Source organism: Pseudopodoces humilis, chromosome 9 (assembly GCF_049639895.1).
Source record: "Pseudopodoces humilis isolate 2021_Gansu_Grassland_sample_001 chromosome 9, ASM4963989v1, whole genome shotgun sequence".
Classification (NCBI taxonomy): Eukaryota; Metazoa; Chordata; class Aves; order Passeriformes; family Paridae; genus Pseudopodoces; species Pseudopodoces humilis.
In genome coordinates, this window is record NC_142208.1 from 27,694,963 (window position 1) to 27,711,738 (window position 16,776).

The following is a 16,776-nucleotide window of genomic DNA, read 5'->3' on the forward strand; positions in this document are numbered from 1 at the left end:
GCATAGAGGTGGCTCTGTGCAAAATACTGGTAATAACTGCTTCTATGGAGGAAAACCCCTACATTCCTGTAGTTTTCTGTAAAATGGAAATCTGCCTTTGGTGGGTACTGAGAGGAGTGCACTTCATGTGGACACTTGGTTCCAGCCTGCAGACCTGCCTGGGCTTTGGGCTGGGTGTTTAACTCTGGCCTTGCAGGAAATGCAGTACTCATTCACTTCCTAGCCTAAATTAAAACTTCCTGTCTTAGCCCAAAATGACCTCCTCTTGGTCAGCCTCCATTGTCACCCTTACTGACGGCATTACAATGCTGGCCATAGGCTGCTCTGAAGATCTGAGGTATCTGGGGCAGAAAAACACAGTGCCAGAGACAGCAGCACACTGAAGAACATGAAATCTAAGTGGGCTGATTTGGAGAAAAAGCTGAGGCATGAGGGAATGCACTGACTTGCCTGTGGTCTGAGGATAGCTCATCTGGGGCGTGGTGGGATCACTCCTGTGATTACAAGTCTGTGATGGACAGATAGAGCCTCTTTAGGAAAGACAGGTAGTGAAGAAAAGCGAGTGATGTACCTTCTAAGTCAAGGAGCAGCACAAATACACGGAAACAGGAGACAAATATACAGAAACAGGAGGTGGAGACGGGCTGATTGGGAGCTTGAGGGTAACCCAGTAAGGGTAACACCGTGATGGGTTTGTTACAGATCATCTGATTAGGGTGACAAAGTCAATCATGTCTTTACACAATTAGAAGTCTCCACATAACAGTCCACAGTGCTATTGGGAAAATTTTACCTCTCTGACTTCAGCTGAAAGATCAAAACAATGGGACAGAACAGGAGTTTGTTGAGGAAAACTTTGTAACACAGATGATGGATGGCCTAAAAGTGGGTGGTGGTCTCCCGGATCGGCTATTCACACGCAGGGAAGGATTGGGCAGGGATGTGATAAATAGCAGCAGCCGTGGCTGTAGTGACTACAAGAAGCCACAAATGTGGCAGGAGTGAAGAAGACAAGCAGCAGAGCACAAACCTGAGGCTTCAGGAGAGGAAACTTTGGCACCCAAGTTAGGACAGTACAGTCTGAATAGGCAGACAATTAGATGCATACAAGACTATGTCCCCTTTGGCATTTGCATCAGTTACCTGGAGGAGGTCTCATAACATTTGCAGAGGACATCAAATTGGACAGTCCAATTAACATGCTGTGGGGCAGAGCTACTATCCACTGGGACCTAGAGAGGCTGGAGGAATGGGCCAACAGGAACATTATGAAATTCAAAAAGAATAAACACAAAGTCCTAACTCTTGGTTGTCTCATCTCTGTCCTTAAAGGCTTTTGAAACTTGACTCATCAAATCCCTCAACAAACGGGTCTGAATTCAGAGCTAAAATTTGTTCTGAGCAGGAGGCTGGAGTGAAGGCGTCTTCACGTCCCTTCCAACATGAGTGGTTCTGTGGTTGCTTGGTACGATCAAATAATCTAATGCTGTTAAACTTGATTGTTTTAAGAAGTTACTACCCCTGTGCTGACTACTGTCATCCATCAGCCAGAATCCCTACAGCTGGAATGCAGCTGGCGCATGTTCATGTTCCTAGACCATTGCAAAACTAATCCCTTTTACCTCATATTGCAACAGACTACAAATGCATACACAGCTAATTGCTGTGTGTCAGTTGAAAGGGCAGTCCTTTCTGGCCGAGGGCATGCTTGGGGCTTTCAGCTTGCTGGGTTCCTTGCCTACCACCATCTGCTCTCAGCCATGCTTCACCTACAAGGCCACCCTCACTGACACTGCATCGGTGTCAAGCAAGCCAAATTATTATCACTGCATTATCTGCATCACCATAACATGCACAAATAAATTCTGGTGAGGGGCCAGCAAAACCACCAAGAAAAAGAAGGCTCTTGCTCCAAAGCGCTGACTGGCTGCACAAGTGGGTGCTAGAGGCAACAGGCAGAAGAAAGAGCCCAGGGAACTGGTCAGGCAGTGGTCTGCAATCTCAGCCAGTGACCTCTGTGCTCTGGTCCTTAAATGCCAACCCCTATTCCTTAGACAGTTGAAGCACACTGCACCTGGCTAGTGCTTGGTGTGTGCCTGTAGCCATATACAGACATAATGGATACCTACACTCAAGTCCCTTCCTGTGAAACAAGAGTGTTTTGCAGTGGTCTACTGCTTTGGTTGTTTTGGAAAACAGGGACATACAAATACAACTATAAGGTGATTAGTTTAAAAGTGTCTACTTGTAACTAACCACAGCTAAACTTGCTGGTTTCACTTATTTGTGTTTGGGATACTACATACAGTCTGAAGCAATGGCCAGCTATATAGGTGCACCATATCTCTGCTGCACAAATAAATCAAACTAAAACAGCCCAGTTCTTGTAGACTGACATTAGGATAAGTATATCTTAAGAAAGTTCTTATTCAGACTTGGCTTCAGGCAATAAAACGTCATAGATGTATAACTCTAGCTAGTGAAATTTCTAGGGAGCAAATTAGGCTAAAAACATCTTCTAGAGACAGCTAGAAAGGAGTCAGACACCATCCGAAAATAAGGCAAGTTATGCAGTAAATGTTTCATTTATTGGATTTCTTCCATTACTATTAGGGTTAAAAGATGGGTTGTCAATAAAAATGGTATATTTATGGAGGGCTCTGTATTTCAGAAGCCTATTTCTTGTCATTCACTCCTATAGTGCTTGATATCACCTCATGATAAAGTGTGAATAATCCCTGCATGAATGCATATTTCTACCCATTAACGATTTTATTATTTGACAGAATTATCTCTAACAAAAGCAAGTGGTACAGCTGTGGTTTAGGTGCTAAAAGGGAGGGATGCTCCTACTGAGCAATAGGCATGACTTGGGAAGCAGAGCATGGATTGAGAGACATGAAGCTGTGTTATGAGCTTTAAAAACAATGCATGTAGTTTTTTGGAACTAGTTTTCCACTGTTTCTTCATCAAACGAAGATAGAAAGTCCTCCTTGATCAAATAGCACACAGTGACCTGGTCAGCATGTGTGACATCTAAAGCCACAAAGAAATCTGGCAGTAGCACCATGATCTGGATGTTTGTTGATATTTTCCCATTCAATAGGTTTCTTGAATTTTCACATGTGCTTGTTTCAGTCAATGCAAATGACTGCAGACAGGAGCCATGGTTTCTGTGTTTTCATGCTGTCATCTTGTCTGCCCTAGAAAAAAATTCCCTTCTTTGCTGATTCTGGAAAAGCCAGTACTGGTAAGACATTAGGCAGATGTGTTTGCTTCCAGTTATTGGAACATTTTCAATATTGATTTTTTTTTTTTTATTATTCAGAGCAGATTTAATGATCCAAAATTATTTGTAAACATGCAGATTCCTTTGAGCTGTAGACTCAAATCCCTTGCTGGTCAACCAAAGTCCTTTTATCTTTCCAAAATAAATAATTTGAATTTTACACACTGCAACCTACATTGGGACCTCTTGGAGAAGACAATGAAAACAGATGACTCACCCCAAATATGTAAACATTAGCCAGGAGATCCAACTGGCATTTAGCAGGCCATATTTCTCCAATAAAGGCCTGGGCCTTTGGTGAGACATTAAAGATTCCAAAACATTTTTCATAAAAGAGTGAATTTCCTTGGCTGCCTCATGTCAAGCTCTTCCCTGTATGGTTCATTGCACTGTGAGCTATGAGATGAACCTCACATGTGTTTTCACTGCTGCTGTTCTACTGCAGGAGCCTTGGGACCAAACTGTTGGGCCAAAGTGTAAAATGGTGACACCGTTGTCAGCCACCAAACCCCATAGATCAGCATTTGGTATAATTGTACCAAGTGGTGAGGGTTACAAAAGCTTGGAGAAAGGCACTTCCACTTCTTCATCTGTGCCAGAGGTCAGCTTTGGCAAGAAAGGCAACATCTCTTGAATGTGCAGCACCTGGCTTTGTCTTTCCAGCTGTCACTTAAAATTGGGTATTCAAACAAAAAATCATGTTCTGTGCCATGGACTAGCTTGATTGTGGGTTTTTTTTGGCTTTTTGTGGTTTTTTTGTTTTTTTTGTTTTTAAATATTGTATTTCTTTCATTGTTAAACATTATACTTTTTTGTTTTAATCCAAGGTATCATTTGAGAACCTACTGCTCAACAGCTGCTATTGACCCCGGAGATCTCCCACTCCCCTGACTGTGAAACAAATTGTTACATAAGGAGAAATGATACAAATCAGACCAGAAACTATCCAAAGTGACTTGTACTACCCTAATTAAACAGAATGGTTTAGTAACCATCTAGGATCATTGGACTTCGCTACCACATGAGCTCTAGGCTGCAGTTCGAAAACAAACCCCTGGAAGTTCGCAAAAGGAAGAACTTGATGAAAACCGGAAAGCATTATCCTGCCCCTTCACAGGACTCCTCTGAATCCACCATGGAGGCAAAATCCCAGCTGCAAAAACGTGCCCAGAAAACACCTTCCACAGCTGGGGCACAGTCCCTCACCCTTCCAGAGCCATCTTCCACACCAGGACCACCAGCTGGCACTGGGGCAAGCAACACCGAGCTCCCTTCTAGCAGCATTTACTCCTGTGAGTAACATTACTTGCGCGAGTAGTCCAGGTGTGTCATCACCTTCAGCAGTCATCCGTCAGTGATGTGACTCACACGTGTGAGTCTACAGAACCAGGCCCTTCTTCTGCAACCAGCTTTGGGCAACAACTGCCTCTGTCCTGCACACTAACTTTTGATGGTGCTTCTAAATAGTTAGCAATTATGCTGAGACTGAAGCAAAAGCATGCTTGTTTAAAGAAAAATCCATAGCAGATTGTAAAAAAAAGATCTTAGAAAAACAAAACAAAACTGTGCAACTGTTTTTGTTCATTTGGATCAAATTATAACACATGGCCCTGCAAAACAAATAGGAGTCTGTCACATTTGTATTTCTAATCTCATATTGTTCTGGGATATAAAGGCATTTAAAAATCAAAAAGCAAACAAAAATGGAGAATATTTGTTAAGGTGTCACTCTGCAAGGCATTAGTTTGCAGAGACAGTAAATACATAATCAGGGGCAAATGGGGAGTGTGCATGCCCACAGACAGTTATTTAGTACAATTTCTGAAACTAAAAAGCAAGTTAGTCAAAAGACCAGTGGAAAAAGAAACTGTTCAATGCATTTGTACATTGAGTTAACAGTGAAGTATTTCATTAGTCATGTTTTTACTTGGTGTCTTAAAATAATCCCTTTTCTGTCTCCATATTCCCACTTAGACATTGTTCACAGACTTATTTATTTATGAAGTCTGAAGGTTAGTCCCTACCTGCTGAGACTAATTAGCCCTGTTCTTTGTGTCCTATGCAATCCTGTCTGATTAAATGTACACATTTGTTTTACTTCTTTTCATGCTTCCTTTCACTCTACTTCTGCTTTACTGATTAATATTAAAGTTGTAAGTTGCAGTGATTTTTTTATTTCTATTTTGTCTGCATCTTTCCCTTTAGTATGCAAATTTCTATGTGAACTTTTTAATGCCTGAGAATTTGTGTTAGCCTTGTCGATCTCTGTATTATTATTTTTATTATTCTTTTTATAGAAGACAGTTTAGCTGAAACCCCCAAACTCTCTAAATATTGCATGACAAATTGGCTTTGTTTTGGAAACCCTATGTGCTGAATGACCCTTAGCATGAGCAGCAGGTTAGATTTCTGGAGGAATGTTTGGATTATTTAGTACAGCCTGTCCCTTGCTTTCAAACACCATTTCCATTAGGCAATTTACTAATTCCCATTGAAATTACTGTCTCCCCCCCGCCCCCCTCCCCACTCCCCTCCTTTTGTTCCTTGCCCATGTTAAAGTTTCCAATTGACTCGTCCATTGTTACAATTTGTCACTGCTGGAAGATCAATTTGTTTTCCCCTTCCCCTCGCCACGTTAGATTCGGGGAACAGATGCCATTTCTCGCGTCCGCATGGCTCTGCTCCCCGTTTTGCTGCGGCCCCGGCCGGTGCCTCCCGCAGCCCCGCGGGGACCCCGGCCCCCGGCCCCCCTGCTCTTTCATTCCCCCCAGCAGCGGGATGTTTACGCCACCGCAACTTTTCACTTCTGAAGTCTGGGAGTCCTTGATTCTCCGTCCTGCCATGCTAATTAACTTCTTAGCAGTCACATTCCTTTTCCTCCTCTCTCTCTCTTTTTTTTTTTTTTTTTTTTTACATCAAGGACCAGAAAACATTATGCCTTACTATAAGATAATTTGGAAATATCTGATCTTCAGCGAGTGATCTCACACATCTTCATCCTGCGTGTTATAACCATAATAAATGCAAGGACCAAGTGCTGCTGAAAAAAAAAAAAAAAAAAAAGAAAAAGAAAAGAAAGGGGGCTTTTACTATATTCTAGTGTTTATTATGATTGGAGTTTCTTACCTCCAACGAGTAGCATGAAAAATGTTAACGGTTTAAAAAAAGCACCCACCGCACCACCCTGCCGTCACATGTACCCAAATAATAAGGGCACACAAACATCCTTCAGGAGAAGCCGGGCTGCGGGGGGATGATATGTTTATTAATGTCCAGAATGTAAAAGTTGGCGCTCCCGGAGCGCGGAGTCAGGGACACCCGTTCGAGTGCTTCTCCCCTCGCTCCCCCCGTCCCGCAGCTCTGAGCTACGGCGCACAATTTTTAATTTTTTTTTTAATTTTTTTTTTTTTTTTTTGTGTGTGTGTGTGTGTGTGTGTGTCAACCTCCCCCTCCCTCCTTTTGCGTCCCGGCCCCCCCAGCGGAGCCCCCGCCCCCGCTGCCCTCCCCTCGCGCTCCCGCTCCCATGCCAAAAAGGATCATTGTTAGTTTCCTACTTCCCCCACCCTCCTCCTCCTCCTCCTCCTCCCCCTCCCGCGCCCCAGACCTGTTTATTTATGCAGACGTCACCGGGGAGCCCCCGCCCTCTCCTGCATCTCATTAAGTGCCTGGTGTGTTTCTCGCTCCCTGTCAATAATCCCGGATCCCAGACTTCTCCGTTCCTCCGGATTTCGATCCCCCTTTTTCTATCTGTCAATCAGCGCCGCCTTTGAACTGAAAAGCTCTCAGTCCAACTTCAACTCACTCAAACCCGAGCGGCACAGGCTCCCCATATCCGCGGCGACTGCCCCCCCGTCACAGCTGACTTCTGGGCTTGGTTTGTTGCATTATTTTTTTTTTTTTTTAACCCCCCTCCCCCCCGCTGCTCCCCCCTCCCCACGGTTTATATATTTTTTATTATTATTAATTTTTCCGCGAGTGCGTGCGCGGGTGTGCGTGTGCGCGCAGTGCACGCCGAGCAGCTCCCGGGAAGAAAGAAAGAGAAAATCCCGAAGAAGGAAAGGAAGAAGCCTAAAGTCACTGGTGCAAAGGAGCAAAGAAGAGACATTTCCCTCCCCTCCTCCTCCCTCTTTTTCCCTCCCCAGGAGGAAAGAGAAGGGGAAAAAAGAGAAACTTTCACCTTGGACTCTTCTTTTTTTGGTGCAAACTTTCCCCCCCCCCTCTTCTTTTTCCTTTTTCCCCCCCATTCCCCTCCTTTTTTTTTTTTTTTTTCTTTTGTTTTTCCCCTTCCCCTTTTTGCAAAATTGCTGCTGGTGGGGTGAAGCAGGAGGAAAATGCCGCAGCTGAACGGCGGTGGAGGGGACGACCTGGGCGCCAACGATGAACTGATCTCTTTCAAAGACGAAGGGGAGCAGGAGGAGAAGATCTCCGAGAACTCCTCGGCGGAGAGGGATTTAGCTGATGTCAAGTCGTCTCTCGTCAATGAATCAGAAACGAATCAAAACAGCTCCTCAGACTCGGAGGTACGGGGGAAGCCCCCCGCGGGGCCGTTTCGGGGCGGCGGGCGGGCGGGCGGGGGCCGCGCTGTGCCCGGGGCCGGGGCCGGGGCCGGGGGCGCCGCGCCGGGTCCCGCTCCCGCCGGCGCCCAACTTTCTCCGCGGCACCAACTTGTAACGATGCCTTCTGTTTTGTTCTGTTTGTTTCCCCTTCCACCTTCTCCCCGCACCTCTCCCTTCTTTTTCGCCTTTCATTCCTCCTCTTCTCCCTTCTGTCCCCCCCACCCCCGCAAAAAACATCCTCCCCACCCCAACCACCCCCTTCCCCAACTGCCCCACGCCGACCCCCGGCTCGCTCCCAGGCGGAGCGGCGGCCCCCGCCTCGGTCCGAAACTTTCAGAGATAAATCCCGGGAAAGTTTAGAGGAAGGTGAGTACGCGGGCCCGGCCGGCACCGCCGCCCGCCCCGCACCGCCGCCCCTCCGCCGGGCGCCCGGCTCCTCTTTCGGGGACACTTGCTAAAAAAACTTTTCCTTCCCTCCCCTCTCCTCCCTTCTCTTCCCCCTGTTGCCCCCTTCCTTCCCCGCTCCCGCTCGTGTCTCCCCGCCATGTTAGCTGCGAAGAGGCAAGATGGAGGGTTGTTTAAGGGCCCACCATACCCGGGTTATCCCTTTATAATGATCCCCGACCTCAGCAGCCCGTATCTGCCCAATGGATCGCTCTCTCCGACGGCGAGAACGGTAAGTGCCTTTTTTTTTTCCCCCCCCTCTCTTTCCTCTGCCCCCCCGCTCCTTCCCCGGCTCCCGCCGCCGCCGCGCTCCCGGTGCCCGCTCGTCCCGGCCCTGCCGCCGCCCCCTCCCCCGCGCCGCAAACTTTCCAAACTCCGCGGGCCGCGGCGGGAGGGGGTTTGTTTACACTTCGCCATATTCCTTAGTTTTTTTCTCTTTTTTATTTTTTTTTCTTTCCCCTTTTAAACTTATTTTTTGTCTTTTTCTTTTTTGTTGTTATTATTTTCCTCTTCTTTTTTTTTTTTTTCTTTTTTTTTTTTACTTTCAGTTTTGTGGGCAGTTTTTTTTTGGAGCCCTTGTAACCTCCGCTGTGGGGGGGGTGGGGAAGGAAAAAAAAAGCAAACAAATTCCAAACAACATTTAGCCTCAAAACAAAACTGGAAACAAATTTTAAAAAAACCCACTAAGTTTGGGTTTGGGGGTTTTTTCCCCCCCTCCCCCTTTTCCCTTCTCTTCCATCTCCTCTCCCCTTCCTTGGGGAGGGGGGTTATTTTCTCCCGGCCGAGCCTGCGATCCGCTCCTCCAAACTCCTCGTTTTCCATGGTGATCCGTCGCCTCCTGCCCTCCTCCGTGGCGGCTGGGCCGGCTCCCCCTCCCCTTTCCTCCCCCTTAACCCTCTCCTGCCCTCGCCCGCCCCGGCCTGCGGGAGCGGCGATTTCATCGTGCCCCTCGGGGTGCCGCGAGTTGTGTCCGGGCTCAGCCCGGTCCGGCCGGCCCGATCCGCGCCCCGCGGCGTGCGGGGGCCGAGCGCCGCTGCCCTGCCCGGCGGGGCCGTGCCCGGGGAGCGGCTCCGTCCCGCCGCGGAGCGGGGGGAGCCGCGCTCGGGGCGCGGGGCTGAGTCCGGAAACAACTCGCCTCGCTTGGCTCTGGCAACAACAACAGCAGCGCAAAAAATAATCAGACAAGTCGAGCAAAATTCCTCTTGGAAGTATGCTGGCAGGAAAACAATTTGCTGAAAGCGTCCGGGTTTTTTTTTGTTGTTGGTTTTTTGCCTTTTTTTTTTTTTTTTTTTTTTTTTTCCTTCACCCCCTAACTCGGGGTTCACTGGCTGGGGGTGCAGGTCTGCGTGTGCCTGCAGCTAGAACGTGGTCTAGCCCAGATCCCAGGAAACTTTAGGGTCTGTTGGTGGGTTTGTGTTGTAGTGTCACCCACGGTGTGTTCTGCTCTGACATCAGATTTCTCAAGTGTCACCTTTTATTTCCTTTTTTAAAGAGTTTAAACATTGTTTTCATTTTGAATGGTTAAATCTACTGGGACTTCCAAACACCACTGATTCCTACCGATGGCTTTAGCATTGCTGTTTTGTTTCTTCTGGGTGTTTCTGAGTCTGAAGCGTTCCCACCATCACCATGTGTGTTTATACACTTTTTTTTTTTCCTTGCGGTAACACGAGATAGCGATTTACAATAATAGATCTACTGTTGGGTAGATGTTGAAGCCGTACTAATGACTGAGGGCTTGGACAACTTCAGTATATCAGATCTACAAGTGTTTTAAAGCATTAAAATATTAAACATCGGGTCAGTCTTGTTTTCACTTAGTAAAACGTCAGTAGACACAGATTAGTAAATGTAGAGTGACAGGGAGGTTGTGAGGAAGGTTTTCTGACTTTGCATATGTTTAGGGCTGTGGCAGAGTTTTATTTTGGAAGCTTGTGAGGCTCTTTTTGCGAGGAGGTGATTTCTGGGACAGTAGCAGAGGGGTGACTGCAGTTTGCAATTGTAATGATGGGGAGGGGAATTCAGGGGCTGAATGCATTATATTTTTTCTTTTGAATATGGTCACCCGCATGTATATGGATGATGGTGATAAATTCCAAATTCCATAACTACCAGAATCCAGATGGCAAAACAATCTTTGTTCCAAATCACTTTGTTACGAATTGTGAAGCTTTGTATTCCCTTTTTTTTTTTCCCCTCGGTTTTTACCTTCAATGCATTGCACTGTTCCAAGTGCAGACTAATAGGAAGCACACCTCTGCTGCCTTTTTCTCAGAGCATTTTTCTTACAACAGCTACAGCTTCTTTTTCCTCATTACCTTTATTACAGATCCCTTTTCCCTTAGCTTGTGGGGATAGGATCCTTCAGCAGTTAGCTCTCCTGGAGCATTCCTCCCCTTGCTCCCCCACCCTTAAAAAAGGCCTCCATAGGAATGTTGGGCTCGTGTGAATTAAAGGTGCTGTACAAAAGCTTACAGGTTGGTTTATCGTAGATATAGCAGGTGGCCTGCTTGTGTTATCAGATGAATTCTGAAAGGATTTTTCCACACTCAATAGGCAATTTTCTTATTTCCACGTCCAGGCTCCAGCACCCTTTTCCTATCTTCTTAGCCTTATTCTTTCACATTCCGTATGCTTGTTTGTTTGCCTGCCACTTAATTATAGCCAGGAAAAATTAAAGTTGTTTATTTAGGCCTGAGAGCAGAATATTATAAAGATTCAGCGGGATAGCTGTTGTCTGTCACACACTATTTTTAGGTGGATTCTAGTTCTCTGCTGTACCAGCTTTCAATTCCAGATGAACTAGATCTTTCTCTCTCCTGTTTGATTTTATTTTATTTTTAAATACGCCTTGGAAAGGTATAGATGGTTCTGCATAATTACAAATTTTATTTTTATTTATGTAGTTTTTCCTGGAGCCATATTTGTTGAGTGTCAGAGCATGCAAGGTAAAGAGGTGATGCAGATACGTAGCAAAATTGTTTTTCTTTTGCTGTTGTACAATCTTAAAAGTCTGTGGGTGTGGTTTTTTTGTTGTGGTTTTTTTTTCCTGGAATTTTTTTTTTTGTTGCTTTATTTGGGGGTGTAGTGGGATTATTGTATATTTTAAATGTACCTGTAATTGTCTGTTCAAGAGCAAACTTGTGGGCAGAATTTCTCCTTTACTGCTTCAGGAATGTGAAAAATTATGCAGTATCATAAAATCTGCTTATGAGGAATAATCTTTTCTCAAGGATAATGCTTTAAATACTGCAAACTCTTTATCAAGATTGATAAGAATAATTTTATTTTTAAAAATCAAAGATTTTTTGCATGCTGATATTGCTATTGATAGAATACTGTGGCGTGCTTATGAGAATAGATGTTATTAAGTAGAGGTCTAGTCAAACAGTAATGAAGTGACGCATCTGAGAGCACCAGTTCCATCCCTGCACTTGGAGAGGGACTGGGGTGGCTGCATGTTATGGATAATAAAGGAGACTGTTTTCCTTTCAGAGCTGGAAAATGTAGAAGTGGTGTACTTGATTTTTAGCTTAAATTTGGAGCTTGGTTAATGCTTTTGGTAAGCAAATAGATGCAGTGTGATGTGAGAAAACCCTGCTGGTGGATGCTCTTATTTTTACTATTGCTGTTGCATCTTCCTTTCCCCTAAGTTGTTGCTGGCTGAGTGAGACTGTAGGGGTGAGCTTATGTTTGGCCCTGAAGTTTGGAATAGCTATGGTGGAGAGCAGCCCCATGGTCTTGATTTTTATGTTTAGGAAGAAACATTCTTTGTTAATTGCCTTAAAAAAATTGATGTTTTTCTTTATCTGCTGAATCAAACAATATAATCCTGCCTAATACAAAAGCTTTAGACCCTGGGGTGTGAAGGGTTAATGGTGGTCTTTTTTTTTTTTCCCTCCCTCCAATTGTTTTGACAACACTTTTCAAAGTGTGACATTCCAAGCCCTTGCAATACAATGTAATATTACTGTAATTACACAGGTCATTACATTTTAAATAGAGAACAATAAAATGCTTATCGCCCTGAAAAAGAACAGGTGTTCTTGCCCTTCTTTGGTATTTATGCTAATTGTTTTTCATCTCCTTCAGAAATATTTATGGTTGGAGTGTTAAGATTTCAGTCTCGATGTGACAATATTAATTCTTTACTAATCTTTATGGTTGAGGTTTAATGTCTGCAGTATGGATTATAGTATTAACGTCCACCAAGTAGTTTAATAATGTAGATACAACTTAGTATGTCAGCACTTTGGTACTTTATGATACAGAGCTATTCATTGGAGAGTGAATTATTTGCTTTGTTTAAAAAAAAAAATGGACATGCTTTTAATAAAGTTTCTGGACTTGTGTAAAAACAAGCTGTTAAATAAGAACTGATGATCCTTTGGTGTAAATCAAATGGAACCTCCATAAAGAAACTTTCCTCATGCTTAATTAGGTAGATTGCTGAATCACTCTGCTATAGCATTAGCATAGCTGGTATATAGTGGCAGACAGATTGTGTTTGTTAACTTATTTGCAGTAAAGAAGCTGATTTATTTTTAATGCTACACTTCTTTTTTTTACTTTTTTTTCTTTTTTATTTTCTTTTTTTTTTTCCCCCCCGATAAGATTTTATTCTGGAGCAAATGCTGCATTGCTTACTCCATCAGTTTCTCTTCAGGGGGCTATGAAAATTAGTTAGAGAAAAGTTTCATGTTTCTGGGACCTTGCAAAACAATATAATGCAGTACTGTTACTTGAGTGTACAGGATAATTGCAGGACTGCACTTCATTAAAAATAATATTTGCTTTGGAAATCGAACAATTTTAATAGGTGCACCAGTGGCTGATCTGTAATGAAAAAAAAAAAATACAGTAGATGCCTTTCCAGGTTTTTTGACTGCATTCATGCAAGGACTGAGGATGTTGAATAGGGTGGTGTGGTTTATTTTTTCCCTTCTTCCCCTTCATTTTTTGTTCGAGTAAGTATGTGCTGATTTGTCAGCTGAAGATGGAGGGGGGAAAGGAACATGTTGCAGCTTTCACTGGCGCTTCTAAACCAGAATGTAGGTAAAAATGTTTTAAATTTGTCAAGACTTTCATGAGTGGGCCCCAAAATCAGATAAAAAAATGTGGTGTAGAGAAAAAGGACAGCTGCAGATTTTTTGTGTGGACGTGTGTTTCTGTACCATGACTAAAAACTCTAAGGACCTTTTCCCAGCTGTCTGGGAGTTATGTGGAAGTTGGATTATTGGCAGTTAAGCATGAGACAACCTGGATTTAGCAAATGCTCTCCTACACAGGAAGCAGATGACATTATCCTGGGGGAAGGGAGGAGATCCTTCTCCAGGCACAGCCTGGGGGGAGACGCCTGCTTCCCCCAGCCTCAGAGCAGCCAAAAATGAGGGCTGGCGATAGGCACCTAAAAATTTAACAGCGCTCGGCTTGTCAGTTTGGGTTTTTGTTCAGGGCTTTTTGGTGAAATCGGACACTTTGCTTGCACATTGGGGCTGTTGTGAGAAGTTGAGCTTTGGAGGGAGTTGTGAGGTTTAGGGGGACGTTTAAAGCTGTGTTCCCTGGGCGTCTCCTTAGTCCCGTGTCCTGGCAAATATGTAAGTAAGCCTTAAAACTTTGACTTTTAATTGGGCACATTTGTGAAGGAAATGGTTAATTTTACAACCAAAGGCAAACTTGCACCTCGACAGGTCTGCTGAAAGAAATGTGCCACAGTCGTTTGCTGGCAAGCACCGCAGGGTCATAAATCCACGGGGTTTATTTACAGCCTATAACACTTATGAATGTTAAGATATTTGACGCCACGCTGGCCTTATAATATCCAAGGTCCACAGACACTGGCGGTGGGTCAAATTTCTTTCACTAATTATAAGCAATGAGAGATGAAGTGTGGTGCTGGGGGTGTGTGGGGGAGATAGGGAAATCCTTTCTCTCCCCACCTAAAAGCGAAGAATTTTTCTGCTGCTCCTCCCAACTGCTGGTTTATGTTTGTGCTTTTTTTTTTTTTTAACGTGGGCTCCGAAGTTTATAATTAACGCTTGTGGTGCTGTAGAGGCTGGGCAGTGGGTGATGCAGCCAGGCTGAAGGAGGGGAGAAGTTTAGCACAGCTCGTGTCCTTTACAGAGCTCTCAGCAGTATTGTGCAGTATTTCCTAGATACCGGCACAAGCAAACACTTAAAGACAGATGACACCTGGAAATGTCCTTTAATTTTCTCGCATACTGCTGAGCTTGGGGACAAAAGAAAAAACTGCCCCAGGTTTTATGCAGAAGGAGGATGCTTGGAAATACATATATTAGACTGGTTTGTGTGTATAAAACAGAGCCTCTTAGAAAGCAGCAAGAGCACACATTAAGGGAAAACACGCGCTAAATGAATGAAGATGTTGAGGTTAGAGGCAGTTTTTAGGGGAGAAGCCCTGTGTCCTGCTGGAAGGGACAATGTGGGATGGACGGTAGGTCAGCATGGAGGGGAGCAGGGGGAAGTGCACAGGGTGGTGTTTTGGGAGGGGTTAACTGGGGGGAGGCACTGCCAGAGCAGGGGGGCCACTGGAGAGTAATTGGAGGACAAAGGAGGGATGTTGGAGCGTGAGGAGAAATTGTAGAAACTTGGGGGGGGCGGGGGGGGGGGGAAACGCCAGTATTTGAATGGATGGTTAGAGGGGAAGCTTGGGATCTGGGGATTGACTCTTAAGTGTCAGGAGAGTCTGGGGCCCGAGAAGAAGCAGTGCTTCGCTCAGCAAAGCTCGTTGTTCTCGGCTCACTCCCCATTACACACGCTTTGCTAGAGTGGACAGTCAGATTTGAAGTGCTGCTGTCTTATCTGTGCTGGAGGGGTGTGTGTGTTTTAACAAGATAATGTGATTACTCAAATATGCCTAGGTATTACTTTTAGCTTTAATTTCTCCAACAGTTGATTTCAGGTTCCCTGTAGGTTACTGTTGTGCTTGGAGACTAATTTAAGAAAAAGGCAGAGTTCTGTGTGTGGTGGAAAGCTGCACTCCTTTGGCCATATGTTTTTCTTCTAGAGTCATGTAAAGCCTGACTTTAAAAAAAAAAAAAAAAAGAGGGGGCTGTCAATTCAGCTCTTCCACAAATAGCTGTACAGTTTTGTTGAAGGTTTTATGCATTTCCCTAATCAATGGAGCACTGTGACTTATTAGCCCCTAGGGACAGATCCGAATCCCCCAGCACTTCTCTGCAAAGCTGGTGTGGTATTGTACCTTTTTAACAGGTTATCAACAAGGATGTTCCTCTCATTCCCAAGATGCTTCCCACCCCCTCCAGCATCTGCCCCCTGTGATTCTTTCCGGCAAAATCTGTTCAGTCTCACGCCTTTGTTTTAGGTTGGCTAAACCCTCGACCCTTATTCTTTGTGGGGTCACGCTCAGGCAACTGGGCAGTGCTGAATGAGTTAAGTCGCTGGCTGAAGTTTGGCTTCATGCAACTAAATTTGAGGCCTGGTAGGCATTAGCACGGCACAGCACATTTACAGAGCTTAATTAGTACGCGCTGTAATTGTTCATGGTCTGCCAGAAGGAGTAATGTTCAGGAAAAGTGGAGTCGTTCTTCTGCAGTCTTTAGTTTTAAAACGATAAATCACTTGCATATTTGTGCAGTGATTCAAATGGAGCTGAGACCTCTCCATCTCAACATGTGGTAAATTGTAAAGTCAATGAATTGCAGATGTAGGGTACAGCAGATTCTCTAAGAAAATGCAGAATGAATGGGAACGGGTGATGCTATAAATACGTACTGAGAAGATAGCTGGGTTTCTGCTTGCTGTGCCATATATGATAAACTAAAGATATTAGCAATTTAGTTCTAAATGTATTTATTTTCAATATCTTTAAGCTAAGTGTAGGGGTTCCACGTTACTTCACTTAGTGAGGTTTTTATTAATGTTCCAGAACAATGGGTTTCATATGGAAATGCATGCGATAGCCGTATTAATATAAATTAATTCATCATGGGTAATACTGTAGCTGTTACTGTAGGAGTTTGATAGTGCTGGGGCACTTTAAAGTGTGGCTGCAGCAACTTACAAGAAATGTTGTGGTAGAGGATGCCTCTGTATCCTAGTTGAGGGAGGTACTGAGATTGTTATGTATCTCACCATAGCATTTTGTATCTGCCTGTGATTCCTTCCATCTTCAGAGAGACTTTTTGGGTGCACTAATCCAACAGCCTAGAGGCTATTTTAAAAGAGCAAAACACAAACAAAAGTGTGCTATACAGATTGACATAGTAAATGCTTCGTATTGTTTCTTCTAATTTTTTTTTTTTCAACGTGGAGAATGTGTGTCACTCTTACTGCTGTGAAATCTTGTCTTCCTTGGGCTTGGTCCAAGATCCATTGAAGTCAGTGGAAAAAAAGCTTCTATTAATAACAGAGGGCTTTGCATCAGGCCCTGTGTGTCTTGAACCAATGGCCAAGTTCTTCAAAAGTGGATGAAGGTGTTGAGAAAGCCAAACTCAACTGAATATG

At 44.3% G+C, this 16,776-nt stretch overlaps 1 protein-coding gene across 17 annotated transcripts in view; it reads left to right on the top strand.

Annotated features, from left to right (window-relative positions):
- The first annotated feature begins 6,997 nt into the window (after positions 1–6,997).
- TCF7L2 (transcription factor 7 like 2) overlaps positions 6,998–16,776 on the top strand; it is a 173,789-nt gene continuing 164,010 nt past the window's right edge. For 15 of the 17 annotated variants that reach the window (XM_014250447.2, XM_088059468.1, XM_088059466.1 and 12 more), the window contains exons 1-3: positions 7,222–7,809; positions 8,145–8,211; positions 8,397–8,521. In XM_014250447.2, coding sequence (XP_014105922.2) covers positions 7,621–7,809; positions 8,145–8,211; positions 8,397–8,521 — 381 coding nt within the window. In that variant the 5' untranslated portion in view covers positions 7,222–7,620. Of the gene's footprint in view, positions 7,164–7,221; positions 7,810–8,144; positions 8,212–8,396; positions 8,522–16,776 lie in introns of those variants that run through there. The other 2 variants (XM_088059462.1, XM_088059463.1) reach the window with 2 other exon arrangements.